At 40.3% G+C, this 15158-nt stretch overlaps 1 protein-coding gene across 5 annotated transcripts in view; it reads right to left on the reverse strand.

Moving 5' to 3' along the window:
• Positions 1 to 5209: 5209 nt before the first annotated feature.
• Positions 5210 to 15158, reverse strand: part of TTC7B (tetratricopeptide repeat domain 7B) — a 140244-nt gene continuing 130295 nt past the window's right edge. For all 5 annotated transcript variants that reach the window (XM_062577172.1, XM_062577174.1, XM_062577173.1 and 2 more), the window contains one exon: positions 5210 to 6223. In XM_062577172.1, the coding sequence (XP_062433156.1) occupies positions 6002 to 6223 (222 nt within the window). In that variant the 3' untranslated portion in view covers positions 5210 to 6001. The remainder of the gene's footprint in view (positions 6224 to 15158) is intronic.

Here is a 15158-nt window from a genome sequence, read left to right on the forward strand (position 1 = left end):
AGCGGGCCATCGCTGCCATGAAGCAAAGGCAGCTAATTTTTAATCCTTCAAACACCACCATTGGCTGGCTCAGGACACGTCAGGAAGCAGCTGCTCACAGACAAGTGCATTTTGAGTTACTGCTTCAGGTGGCTTCTGCCACAGGACAGCTGAGCTGCGCAGCGTCCCTCAGGTAAGCAGCAACCTGGAGCAGGACGACACCTTTTTGGGTGCGTGCTGGCGCAAGGGTGCTCCACAACTGCGCCTTCCCTCAGACAGACCACGAGCATGGTGAAAGAGCACAGAAGCAAGGAAATACGATGAGCAAACAAGAGGAAATTGTTCCTGAAGCATGTGTGTGGAAAGAAGCTTTTTTCTTTCTTTCTTTCTTTTTAGCTTACAAGCGAGTGCAGCTTTGGGTGTTTCAGCTGCAGAACCTGACCTGCAATTGCAGTTTCAGGCAAGGATCCTGTTCAGGCCACTGTCCCGCATTTTCATGACAGCACCTAGCACTCAGCAGTTTAACTGTTACCCTAAATGTGGTAGCAGAATCAAAAAAATAAAATAAAAAAGGAAGAAAAGAGAAAAAAAAAGTCTTGGTCAGAACATTACTGGTTTGCTGCAGGTGAAGGGCTATTTTTGCAAGGCAGTCTAAAGGGAAGCAAACTTGCTAGAAATGTTTTATGGCCTCTGTTGCCCCCTCCAGTCCTACATTAGTAGTTGATGCTGTTTGGGAAACAATGATCCTGGGAAAAACCTACATTAACAACAAGACGACGACTAATGCTCATTGATATACATTTAATAACCTAAAGGTGGCAACTAGGGTCAGAACTTCCCAGCCCGGCACTGACAACCTCTTACGAGCGAAGCAAAGCCTGTGTATTGAGGAGCCGGTGTCACGAGGGCTGCAGCGAGCTCGCCGAGGAGCTCTGCGCCATCTCAAAACCTTCCGCCGTAGGTGCAAAGTGCATCTGCAGCCTTGCTTTGGGTAACGCACGAGTGCACGCGCACGCGTGCCCAGAACCAATTGCACACCAAAAGCTGCGAGCAAGCCCACCGCCCCCTTCGGGAGGGGAGAAGGGGCGCCCAAGCGCAACCGCCACGTGCGTGGTGGAGCTGGCGAGCGGGAGGCCGGCACAGCCCCGCAGCCTTGCCCAGGCGAAGGGGCCGAGCGCGCTGCGAGCTGGCCACGGGAGCCCGCGGAGGACCGCTTGCCCCAGCGGAGCAGGCTGCGGTCCTGGTCCTGCAAGGAGGCGGCAGAGGTAATCTCTCCTGAAGCGACCTCTGCGGTGAGGAGGGGTCTCTTTTAAAGACACACAGGGAAAGAGTCCAACACAACCGCAACACGTTTCATTGACCCTTTAATATCCAAAAGAGGTTTTTGCACTCAGTTCCTTCAAATAAAAACACTTCCTTTAACTAGAAAGCTTTGGAAGTGAACGCAGATTTAGAAAGCTAAAAGCACTCCCCCTCCTACCTTCAGGAGCTTTGTGCTCCTTATGGACTGCGTTCGAAAGGCCACATCTGCCAGCTGTTCTACTTCAAAAACCTCTGGGCAAAAAATGAGTGTCATGTTTGGTGCCTGGCTGTCCCATGCTTGGCTGCACGACAGCAGTTGGGCAGAAGTAGCTATTTCTTTTCAAAAGATTAAGAAATTAAAAGTAGGGTTTTATTAAAAATCAGAATTAAATCCCAAATATTTTAAGTTCTCACTGAAACAATAATCAGGGACTTGGGCTACATAAAAGCTTTAAACTGAGAACTAGAAAGACCAGGCAACCAAGCTGGTGGCAAACCAGCGATCAGGAACATTCATTTCTGAGAAGCTGATAACCTGACTGACCTCCTCCTCCAACATTCGGAGTTGCATTTCTTTCTGAATCCCCTTAGATTTAACCTCACTTCTCTTCAAGCCCACATGCCGGCTTCGTAAGTCTACGGGATTCCTACCACATCTCTGATCTTTTCACTTAATCATTACCGACAGTAACGCTGGTCAAATTATGAATATGCACTGTCGATCTTGCCTGTTGCCCAGGAGTATTGGATTCTTACTGACTAGTAGTTATTTTGTGTGATAATATAGGTATATAAGGAAGTCTAATACATTCCAGAGTAGCATACCAGCGGGATGGGAGAAAGTAATTTGGAGGCGATAAGGTTGAACAGATGAAATGCTGGAAAAGCACATTCACTGAAAGTGTATGCTAGTATACAAGAATGTAACTTGATGCTAGCAGATAGGATGACTGCCAGATTGACAGTTAGGAAAAATATTATTTTAATCGACAACTGAACAAACCAAGAATTAGTGAGGTAAATCTAGAACTCCACCCAGGCATCATTCCAGAGTCGAATATTCAACTCAGAAAAAAACATAACTTCAAAGAAAATTACAGCATTTTTAAAAATAGCCTTTGATGTTCAAAGTATGTAAAGTTTTCAAAGATACAGTTGGACTCGTCCTCCTTGGAATGGCTCTTCTTCCTGTGGTTCCCTATCAATCACGGAAGCAAAGACATCAAAATCTGGCTGAATAATTTCTGGAGTAAAAAGCAGTTATCTGCACCAAAATTAGAGATGAATTTTAATCAGTTACTTCAGTGACAATTTTCCTTATTTTAAGCACTGCTGAGTTGGAAATTCTATCACCAAGAGCAATAAATTCTGTTGTTATAATCTAGCAGGTGTAGCATGTACCCCAAATGTTATTAGTTTTGGGTAGTACAAGAATACCACTAAGAAAAATCTCCTCTGAAACCTGCTATTCCAGTCTGTTTTGGAGGACAGAAACTTATTTGATTCCTATTGAAGGACTGGAGATCTCTGAAGCTTGTGCAGCTCATTATCATGCAGTTTGATAATGCAATTTAACAACCATTTTAAGCCAGCATTATGTACAGGCTGCTGCGTAGAGAGGAACTCCCATCTTTTCTTCTGCGCGTTAGTGTTACTGTTTGTGCAGTGAATCAGATCCCAGTAAAGCCCTGAGGCAAGATGTTGGCTTAGTTTGCAGCTGGATCAGTCCCTGATTTACCTTAGCATTCACCTGAAGAGCTGCTTGTTGCTGCCACACGCCAGGGGAGGAAGAGCACACGCACATCTCTGTCCATACAGAGATTTTGTCAGCTGCAAAGCTTAGGAGCAGCCCTGATGCAGGTGACATTGACCTACTGGTACTAAGGGGGACAGATCCCAGGGCTGGATGCTCACACAGGGGTGGCATGCTTCCTTTGGCCACCTGAGATACCAGAGCAGTCTGAGAGCAGATGACACGCACAGAAAGATCCGTATTTTTGCCAACTAGCATGAACGCTTACATATAAAAATTATTGGCCTTCTTACTCAATTATTTTAAAAGACCTCACAGCTACAAAACCTAGTACCTTTTCTTTTTTTAAAAAAAAAAAGTTGAAACCTATGTTTAAACAAGCATTGCTGTTTAATTCATATGCCACAAGGCCTTCTACTTCTGCCTGAAAACTCCTAAATATAGAGGTACAGGGATAATTCATTTTTTAAAACAACTAGTTGAGTTTTGACAAGGTGATTCCCAAGAGGTAGAAGCCTGTGGATTTACAGTGAAATCAACTCCAGTCTAAGAAAAATGAGAGTTAGATGTTCAGGTTCGCCTGAACAGCACAACAGCAGTGACAACTCCTCTGCTAATAGCAGACATGACACAATTAGGCTGCTAACCTTTCCACTTAGGGAGTTTGTCAAAAGAAGTCAGGACTTCAAATTAACTGAGAAGAATCAAAGCTAAATTCTGTTATTAAAGAGTTCTCCTATTCTCTACTCTTGTCTGAAACAATCTTCAGAAAGATGACTGATCTCAGAGCTAGGTGCCAATTGCCGTGTTAGAAATAAAAAAGGGAATAAATATTGTGAAAGAGCACATATGTGAAAGGAGAGCAGCTGACAGGTTATCATAAATTTAAGCAACTAAATTGGAATAACAGAAAAAGGTCCAAGAAGAATTGAATTAAATCAATCAAGGTTTTGCAGTATCTTTCGGTAAATCAGGATCCATAGAGTGAATGCTAAAAGGCATCAGGCCCACAGCATACATTACGAGAGGAACCAGAAGAGAGATCAGTTGGCAAGTAGAGAGGAAGAAAAAAAATGCCAAGGACGGTAGGAGGAAAGCAAGCAAATCAGGCACTTTGAAAGGGGAAGGAATATTCTGATGCTTTGCAATGAGCAAGATGACAGTATTGCAACTGATTTTAAAATAGATTTGAAAATGCTACCTATTTCAGTGTCTTCGTCCACTTTACAGAGAACATATGGTCTAAGAATTAAGCAGATACAATTTGAAAACTGCCTTAGCCTAAAAGGCACATAAAATGTTGGGGTGGGGAGGGGGGGGGAAGAGGCACAAGGGAAGAGCTCTACTAAGTTTAAGTCTTTTGACATTTAAAGATAGTTGCTGACATGTGCAGAACCTACATCTCAGAGAGGATCTTCAATGCATTTGAGGTGAATAAGCTCTCTAGTGAGCTACAAAGAAAAACATTTGCTGTTATTTTCCTGAATCATCTGCTATCTTGTGCTAAACGCTTTAAAACTGTTTCTTGTGACAAATCAGGCAAATACCAATGAACACTCAGTCTAATGGGGAATCTGGAATTTTTCCCAGGTTCCATATGAGCCCAATATTTAAAATGAGCAGACACTAGACCAGTCTAGCTCACGCTCCCTGAATAGTCAACGCAACGGATGACTCTTATCCACTCACCCCAGAACAGCTTTGGCAAATATTTGTCTGCTGAACACTTGGCACTATTACTACTACTGATATGGCAGTAATACACTACCAGCCAATTTTTCTCTCACATGAAATGAGGGAGATGTGCAGGAAAAAAAAACAGCAAGCAAAGATAGGGAAAAAAAATGAAGAAGAGGGGACTGCTGTCAGACAAGCACTAGTAAGGTATACATAGAATTCCCTGCATTATGTAGAGGCACAATAATCTGCCTCCATCAAGAGCTGGAGTGGAAGGAGTAAAAAAGAGAAGTGAAGATTGAAGGAAATCTGAAATCTAAAATAACAGTACTATTGGCAAAGAGAATAGCAACTTCTGTTCTCTAACTCGGCCTCAGGGCATTTAATTTCAGTATTGCTCATCTTCACAAGGCCAGCCAGCCTCAGGGCCCGCATTGTTAAACCGTATTCACAAGCCATCGATTTTCCTCTGGGTTCTTAATCAGGACACAGGCAAGGTTCCATTTAAAAATCATTTTATTATTAACATAATCTTCCCATTTAGCCAAGTGTGGGTTGTGTATAAGGAATGTTGGTAAATATTCCATTTGAGACTTCTTTTTACATATTTCCATTGATAAATAAACTCTGAATTCACATAAAAAAGTTAAACTTAAATAACTAATATATTTTTGTAACAGGCATACATCAGTAAAATATAAATATTCTTGTACTCAGCCTTTGTTCTAAATAGAGATAACAATCAGCCACACATCACAGTTATTAACAACTAAAAAGAACTCGACTGATTTTCTGGCCTGGACTAAAACAGAGATGGAAACAGAAAATTCACATTTTGACTTTGGGCCAAAAGAGGTTGAGAGGCAGGAAAAGAACAGTTTTCATAACAGCCTTGTTAAAAATAGTCTGCTCTGCCACTGAATTTTAACTTGAATATATTATTCTACATTTGGTAGTTGATTCCATTATGATTTTATGTAACACTCAAATATCACTAATAAAATATGGCACATCATCCATGAACAATATAACGATGTTTTAAAACTACCAGGGCAAAAGTGTAGGCGATATGAGTGTTGGTTCTGGTTAGCCATTTTGTCCTCTCAGTGTAACATTAAGATATTGCATCACGTCACTGTTTTGGCCATTTTCCCCGCAAGAAACTGGAGTTTGTTACCTGTAGCTTTTTTTTTTTTTTTTTTTTTCATACTAACCAGTTACCAGCCAGCCTGATACACTAGGTTTCCTCACCCAGGGGTCAGACTAAGGTAAGTTTATCAAGACACCCTGTTAAAGGACTCTGGGAATGATGGTGAAAGGGACTACCGGACTGCTCGCTTCCAGCTCCAGCGCTGTCAGGAAGCATTCGGTTGCGGCATCGTCATTGCCTTGGGCCTGCAGCACCTCCCCTAGCCCGTTCCAGACCTCGTGGGCTGTGGAGTTCACCTGGACGGCGTCGCGGAGTATCTTCTCAGCCAAGCTGTAGCGCCCTAGCTGGTGAAGTATCAGAGCCTGCAACGAAACATGGGAAACAATGGTTGAGATTACGGGGCAGGACTTTCTGAAGCTCAAATTCCATGCAGCAACAGTGAAATTAGTGCAGGTAGCCGATGGGTTCACAGTGTGATAAAGTACACAATTATTATTATTATTATTATTATTATTAAATTAACTTCCATTCAAATTCTACTTCTGATTCCAACTGAAAATAAAATGTTGAACACCTGATCCTAAAATCTTATGTGTATGATTGATTCTGCTACAGATCTCAAATGGCGCAGTGAGAAGATAAAATGAGACCATGAACCGGAGCATCTTATTCCATACCTGGAAGAGGAATTGCACTGAGACTAATATTGCACCATTAATAAAAGCTCATTAATTTATTATTAATAATAGCCCAGCAAGTAGATAACATCCTCAGGAGCTTCCTAGGCACATGATACGGGCTGACTGAAGCAGTGGAAAACTCCAGCCATCATATTCAGCTACACTACTGTGCAGGAAAAGTTCTAGAATTACCCAGTAAGTGAAAATTATTCAAGGATTATAATAATCTCAAAAATGTTATGCAGTTTTACTTTGTTATTTTCCATTGCAAAATGCACAACGACCAAAAATCTTTCCTTCCCAGAGGCGTCCTGATTACATGCTTACAGATACCTTACGACTTCTCCCCTCCCAGCCCGCACTCTTTGGATCATGATTTCTTTTATTTCTCTTTGTAAATCTGTCCCTTAAATCCTTACTAACCCAAGCACCGATGATTATAAAGCACTGAAATTCTGTGCAATCAGTGAATTGCCCATCACGCATTTCTGGAATTCTGCCCACCACACTTACTTGTGGTATATGCAGGCTACTAACTCCTAACCAGAGAATTTTCGTTTGGGATATTTTTGAGGTGTCAAGTTAGCAAGCATTTCCAGAGCGGGTGAGCAGTACTTCCAATCAAAAGATCAGGTAACCCTTTGGGGATGGTATTTTTTTCCCTGCAGAAAAGTGATCAGTGACTGGTAGGTTTCAGCTGCAAAATTATGAAAAATGAAGCAAAGTAGAATATATAAAGATGATTTGCATACAGTCAGCTTAGTATAACCACCTAACCCTAAAATTTACTACTACTATGTATAAAAAAGCACTTTATTTTGAAGAAAAGATTTTCTAATTCATTTTTAAAAATCTGCTTTCTTTTTTTGACAATTTGTATATTTTACACTAATTAAACATGTGAATCCTTCGAACATTGGTAACATTTTTTTTCCAAATACGCCAGACTATTTTTTCCACTTGTTAAAGATCCAAGCTGTTCTTTTCAAGACCAAAGGAAACAACCAAACCTTGCAGATATAAGCATGTTAATGGGAATACAAACAAGTTATGTCACATCTGCCTTATTCCGCATGAGGGAAAAAAAACGCAGAAAAGATTTTTCAAATGACAGAGCTAGAGAATCAATACTGGTTTTGTGAATGCTGTTATACTTTCCTAAGAACATAAGCTATTTAGTACTTGTGAAGGACATTGGCTTGCACAGAGCTGCTCTCACGCAGGCTCTCGGGCCATGGCAGTGCCTGCAATGCCATGGTGTTTCAGCGGGAGCCTCTCCGAAATCTCAGTTGTCCTCTGGCTCCTGGGCTGGCCTGACGGAGAGAAATCTGCTTTTGGCAGCAGGATCAGCTTGGCTTCCAAAGACCCCATGCAGTGGAAATCAGGCTCATTTCATGCAGGGCATCGAAAGGACAACGACATTGGCTTGCGATAGCTCTGGGCTGAACTCGAACAAGTCATCTAGAGAAAGACAACACGCTACCCTCCAGCTGTCAGTCCCACTGAATGGTGGCCAGATGTCAGTTTACTGAGACTGTCTAGTTTGCAGATTTCCATCCCAAATCACTTCGTTAAAATTCCAGAGCTCAGAATACATTAAATTCTTTGCAGTCCTTGCCTGACTTTGGGCTGTTAAACACTGCTTTATAGACCACAGGGAGAAGGAGCAGGCGTGTCTATCATGCAGCAACGTCCTTCAGGGACCTCGCAGCGTCACCCATCTACAAAAACTGAGTTTACCAGCACATGCTTGCTCTCTGTACTAAACTCTGCAGGAAAAACAAAAACACCCAAACACGCACACTCCTTTAAGATTCCTGGAAATCAATACAAATCATCACAGTCCCTAACTACACATTTTCATCTGGTTCCTAAATGGAAACAAAACTTGCAGCTCCTAGTTCTGGCCTTTACCTATTTGGCAGCAGATGACCAGACAACATATATTTGCCTAATGTTATGTCTCTCTTAATTCATGCCTGGAGATGGGCTTAAGCAACATCTCCAGATCACAACATATCAACTTGGGTGTCCCTCTGGATTTCTGCCAAGTGGCACATAGGGCACACCTTCAGACTTGGGCAGATTAGTTTAAAAACTAAACAACTAAGCAGAAGGTCTTCTCCCTGTAGTCTCTTTATATACAGGCACACAAACTTCCTTAAGAATAAGCACTGTAAGGATTCTGGAGTCCTATTTTTCAGCCAGTTCTATATTGTAAAGATGGGTTTTGTAACTCAGAAAACTCTGATAAGAGAAAGCTCTTACCAGAAACGGCACAGACAGGAAGTAAAAGGCATCTCTGAATAAACAAAGAGAATTTTTGTACCACCATTGCCAGTAATGAAAGTACTGCTTTAAGTCTGCTTCTGTAGTTTGGTGATGTTTACGCTGCTCGCTCTGAGTAACCTGCTGTACTCAAATAGGTGGATTTGGGATTTTGTCTGCTTTAGAGGCGCCACTAGCCCTTCAAGCGCCCGCACTGTCACCAGGGCTGCGAGCCAGGAGCAGCAGGGACATTCCAGTGTCAGGACATATCACGCATGACTTGCTAATAATGAATATTATCCTCCGTTGCTTGGGATCAGGACATGCTTTAGTCACTGGAAGACAAGGTTCTGCACAAGCTTTGCATCAAAACAAGAGCACAACCCAGGAGTTAATAAAAAAGAGGAGGAAAACATTTTTTCTTCACAAGTTACTTTTCAAGACCTTGCAAATTCTTTTCTCATTCAGTCTGGAGTCACAAAGCCTCTCTTTATTTAGTCAATGATTTTGTGTGCATTTGCTCTCCCTCTGCCATCAGCTGCATGCATCGTTTTACAGTGCCCCCCCCCCCCCAGTGCTATTCTGTGCTCATTTCTCGAAACATCTGTCCAGGGACTGTTTTTATAGGGCTGAGTCAAGCCGGGACCAACCCCCGGACTGAGGGCCCCAAGCACTGTTGTCAAAACATAAGTCGTTTGTTGTTGTTCAGTATCTCCTAGGTACCTACACAAATACAGTCAAGCAAAAGAGCTATCGAGTCTGAACAGAACAGAAATATCTCAATGTTTCATCCAAAAGATTTAGCTGAATTGATAGAGACTTTTGTTCTTACTTATCTTGCATGCATCAATGAACTGGGATTACATCCTCTGTATTCTGGATTGCAGCTGGGGACTGATCTTATTTAATGTTTTAATTAATGACCCAACACAAGAATAACAAGAATGATAATAAAACCAAGTAACAAAAAGGTAAGAGTAAATATGGCAGAACGCAGGAATACGAAGTGGAAGGTAACACAACGGTAACAAGGAAGTTCTGCTGCATGGTCGAGGCCTGTTGACTGCAAGCAACTTAGGAGAAGGGCTTGGACACTGCAGGCAATCACAGGATGGCAACGTGAAAGAGTGCCAGCATGGAAGGAGACAACGCAAGCGACAGCAGGAGAGGTTTCTGGTAGCAAGAAAGTGGATTTTAGCCGCTGTGCTGGATACAGCTATAGTTAAGACCTTGTCTGGAGTCTTACGTAGTCCTCCCCACTCAAAAAATCATTCAGAGGTACAGAAAGTGACTACTGAGATAGCTCAGTACAAGGGAAAATTGTCAGGCTTAGCTTGTTTAATCAAGAAATAAAAAACTGAGGAGATGAAGTTACTTGCTTAAAGGGAATAGAATAGAGAAAAGTTATTTTAGCTAGAAAATAATGCTGGCACAAGAATAAATGCGTATAAATTGTCTGTGAGTAAGTTTACCAAAACAACATTAAAGGATTCTTAGTAATTGTGGTAGAGAGATTTTGGAACAGCCTTCTACTCACAACAGTAGGGTGAAAAATAAGTAGTTTTTAAGACCGAGTCCTACGCAAGAAGTTTGCATGGTTGGATGTTTATGAGGAGGAGATTGGTCAAGATGACCCAGGGAGCTTCTGCTACTCCTGTTACAGTATCAGTTTCTCCACGAAGTGCATATCCATATTCCTTTAAGTCATCAGAGGAAAAAGTGATAATATTTTCATGCTTGTAGATGCCACTACTTGACGCTTCTGCCGTAAGAAAAAAAATTCTCTTAAGTATGAGTTTCACTTCAGAAGCAGATGCAGAGAAATGTCCAACTAATTAATATAAAGATTAAAAAGCAAAATTATGGTAAGTATTCAGATTATTTTTGTTGAAAGAAAAAGGAAAACTAAGATGACAAATTTAAAGGATTTTGAAATCTCCAGATCCAAGAGGTTTTTCCCTTAACATAGTCATAGCCTTCTGGCTACAGAAAGGTGCACAGTGGAATTGTCAAACGCAGGCAAGACAAGATGTTTAGTTACCACTTCAACAGAACCCTAGGTCCTTACTCCATTTAGCTGCCTAAGTACATCACTACTCATCTACTTGTATCCTAGATAACCAAGATATCTTTAAAATTTGATCTGTGGTGATTGCACAATAAATCCACTAATTGCAATTAACACATTCTTTAAGAAGCTGGAATTGCATTTTTATATATAGCTGATGCCTCAAAATTATGTTATTATACAGCATTATGTTTTTATATAGCATCCCCTTGCATTTTCAACACAGTAAGGCTACTTTTCCTTAACTAAAGGCAAGATTTTTAAAAAGAGAAACATTTGAACAAATTCTAATTTCCAAATGCAGCTTGACAGTCTCCAAGTAAAATCTTCAGTTAGCAGAAAAAATCATTATTTATTAATAGAATTTCATGACATCAAATCTGAATAATACAGTAAGCTACTATATACAGTAAAAACTGCTTAAATAAACATAGTGTAGTCTTCACTATGAAGATACTTTTTTTTTCCCAAAATAACCTTCTCTCTTTTCACATTAACCTGTCACAATGATTATACTAAACAGTTAATAAAAAACATAAATCTAGAAAAACAAACACTGAACAAAAATAAAAAACTAATTAAATAATTGATTTCCAATTTTAAAGAAATGATTAAAACTAGACATTTGGATGAGACTAGAAGGGCCACTTTTTAAATTTGCATTTAGGTAAATGCAGATCTCAAAAATTCATTATTTTCCCCTGGGGGAAAAAAGAAAACTTATGGCTTTTAAAAATATGTCTCAGTGAATCAGAGCTTTATCATTAGGTGACAAACATGAGATCTGCAATAAGTACAAAAAAATAGGAACATACTAAGATCGCTACAGTTCCTTCATTCAGTGTGACTAACAGTTCCTACGTAAGAAAGCTAGCGATTCTCTTAAGGTCTGTCTGTCTGTCTACCTTGGCATCCCATCTGGAAAATAAGTAGCTCCCAACAGGAGCACCACTTGACATTTTTTCCTTTGATCACCTGGTACCAAATGGAACAATTTCATTTTCTCTGAGAAGAAAAAAAAAAGAAACTTAGAATGATGAAAGATGTTCTCAAAAGTCATGAAAATTAATTCATAGCAGAAAAGTTGCAACAGAGATTTTGATTTTTGATTTCACCTTCTTCAGAGACTGAAGCTCTGAACCCTCTCATAAAGCCCGCAGAGAAAGAAACTGCTATCTGGGAGAAAGCGAAAGTCCCAGAAAAAGAAATACGGCGAATCGAACATGAAGAAAGGGTCAGAAACAGGCTTAACACCTGCAGCCCATAGAGCTGCAAAAGACCTCTCAACTACGGAAGCTTGAGGTCTACTAGACGAGATTATTTTTTTCCCCATATTACTATCACAAGAATTGTTCTCTAAAGTGGGTCTATATTTGTATAACTAAGACTTTATATAGCTAAAAATATATCTCAAATCTAAAATTTTCCCTTGCAAAAACAATAGATGCAAGAAAACATTATGAGTGGGTGAAAATCAAAACCGGACTGATTTTGTTTTTAATAATGACAGTAGTACAAACACTGCTTGCCTGCTTCGCCAATGACCTGCTGACGTCAAATGACCTAAAAGCTGCAAATGTATCACTAGATGCAGAGCAAGACAGATGTTGAATGACTGTTAAAAGTCACAATAAGAGGCCTACGGACCTCATCACATCCAACCCCCAGCAAGTCTCCCAGTTCACTATTGTTTTTTCAATCATTTTTCTTACAAGCTTCCAACCTAACAGAGAATAGTGACTTGCAGAAAGGCACAAAATATGCTATATAAAAAAAAACATGAAAATGAATAATTTTGACCACAACAATTACACAACTTAATATGCAACACTTACATAGCAAATCCATATGCACTGTAATTTTAGCATCACAAAACTGCCTCTCATTGCATGCTGCTTTTTCAGTCTATTTTGCATGTGCTAAGGTGGTTGCTATTTTCAAGCAAATCAATCAAACTTGAAGGTTTACTAGGGACTTGACAGTGTTATGCTATAATAATGAAACAGAAGTGCTAGTGAGACAAAACCAAAAAAGAAATGTTCTGTGGTGTATGAAAAATAAGTAAAATTCTATATCTGGTATTTTGCATATCTTGTGGTAAAAATACGCATGTTTTAAATGTATTCCACGGTCAATATAAATGTGTTTCTTTTTGGTTCTGTGTATTTTGCATTTATAATACAAAATGAAACAGCGAGTTATTTATATGCTATTCGCTCCTATTTTCCTCTTAGCAGATTAATTCATACTGAAACATGCCCATCTAAAAGTAGTACACCATTGCATAGGAAATCATTTAATTCCTTCAGTGGAAGGAGATAGTTGCATGTTTAATCATTGTAAGCAGCTACTTCCTGCAAATGAGGAAAAAAACCTCACATGCTGCATCAGTTGAAAGGGGGAAAAAAAGCCATTCCACCAGAAAAGCAATGAATAAACATAGCTCTGTGCCTGCGATGACAGGGATTTTGATGGATTTTCATATTTAACAATTTGACCAACCGCAAACATTTACAAATAAAGGCTATTTTCTGCCATTTTTATTTATTTTTATTTATTTATTTAAGTACAGACTAAATGACAAGGTGAGCCTCAGTTTAGATTTACGCTGTTTCAAAGCACAAATATTTGTCTCGGGAAATAAATAAAGAATTAAAAGCAGCACAGCAAAGCGGAATCTAGCCCTCGCCTGCAATTCCCCTCCCTTCCCCTACACCAAGGTACCCCCGAAAGGTATCCGAAGGTATCCGATTGCATCCCCGGCTGCAAAACACTTGTTGCTAGGTGAAAACCTACTGCTTGGCAACAGCTTTTTAAAACAACAACTTTGCCTCTGCTGCTCACCGCGCGTTGTGTTGCCAGCGTGAAGTAACGCAGGCGCGTGGTCGTTGGTGCATCTGTGTATTTATAACCCCCTCGAAAACGCCCGGCCCCTTCCCACAGGAACGTGTTTGCCTCTTAGTTCATTACTGTTCCCAGCTGATGATGAAGAAAGTTTCAAAATGGAAAGTGTTTTCTTCTTTTATTTTTTATTTGCTGATCACTGACTTTATCAAAATGGAAGCTCTTGAGGGGCTTTTTAAAGATAACATGATCTTGCTGCTATAATTTTGATGTGCAGTTTATGTGACTATCGTATCACACGAAGATTGAATTACTACCAGAGTGCAGCATAAGAATGAATTTGCTATAGCAAGTGCACTGGAAGCAAACAAAACACCTTACCGACAGGACAAAAAAGCTAATTATTATTATCTAACTTTTTAAATCTCCACCTGAAAATTATGCCGAGGGCCTATTTCAAAGGCTGTATCTACAATCACGGCACGAACAGCACGAGCCTACCTTTAAATGTCCGATCACCGCAGCTCTGGCAAGTGCTGGGAATACCGTGTGCCAGCTAAGCACAGTCCTAGCGCGCCGATGCCGGCCAGCTCTGAACTTGGAGCATTCGCCATCTCTTGCAAACGTTGGAAATTTGCACCCAAATGTTACAGCACGAGGCGGCGTTACGGGTGCTGCGGCTCGGCGTCACCCTCGACTTCAGCCTGCAGCCATCGCGCGCAAGTGAGGAAAGAGGCTCTTCCTCGCTATATACAAGTGCGCTATACCAAGTGCCTAGGATCCTTGAAGCCCATACACCTGAAATCTGAGCAAAATCTTGACTTCACAGGAATTGAGGTTACTGTAAATTCAGTGTCATTCAGCAGTCTCCACTGCTTGAAGACCGTAGGTTGGGTTAGCACATCTGAAGGTTCCTGTGTTTGAAAGCTTGTGCTCCATGCAAAATTAGTATTGATAGAGACATAATAAAAAAATTCCTCATACTAGTAAAATGTTGGTACCATTAAAGAATAAAAAATAAGAATTAGTAAAGCCATGACTTTTTAGAAGCTAACATTATAATATTTAAGCATGAAATTAAATATATTAGCATTTTTCCTCATAAAAGTTTTTCTATAAAACCACAATGAACATACAGGTGATACACGACTCCTGAAAATAATGATTGAAAAAAAAAAAACCCCATCAAATGCTCTAATAAACAAATCAGTCTAAAGTCAGGGGACTAGCTAGTTCACAAGAAAAAAAAAAACATAGTTCCAATTTCTGTACAAGGTTCTGTGATTACAATTTATAATTAACAGAACAGTTAGAGAAGTTAGTTCAAGTCTGAGTACTTCGGAGTTTGCTGGCCAGACAGCCTCTTTATTTTCAAGGCTAGTTCTTGTAGTCTATCCTTGTCCACACTCAAGACTACAGGTAATACCATCTATTTCT

This window comes from Rhea pennata, chromosome 5, assembly GCF_028389875.1.
Source record: "Rhea pennata isolate bPtePen1 chromosome 5, bPtePen1.pri, whole genome shotgun sequence".
NCBI classification, from domain to species: domain Eukaryota; kingdom Metazoa; phylum Chordata; class Aves; order Rheiformes; family Rheidae; genus Rhea; species Rhea pennata.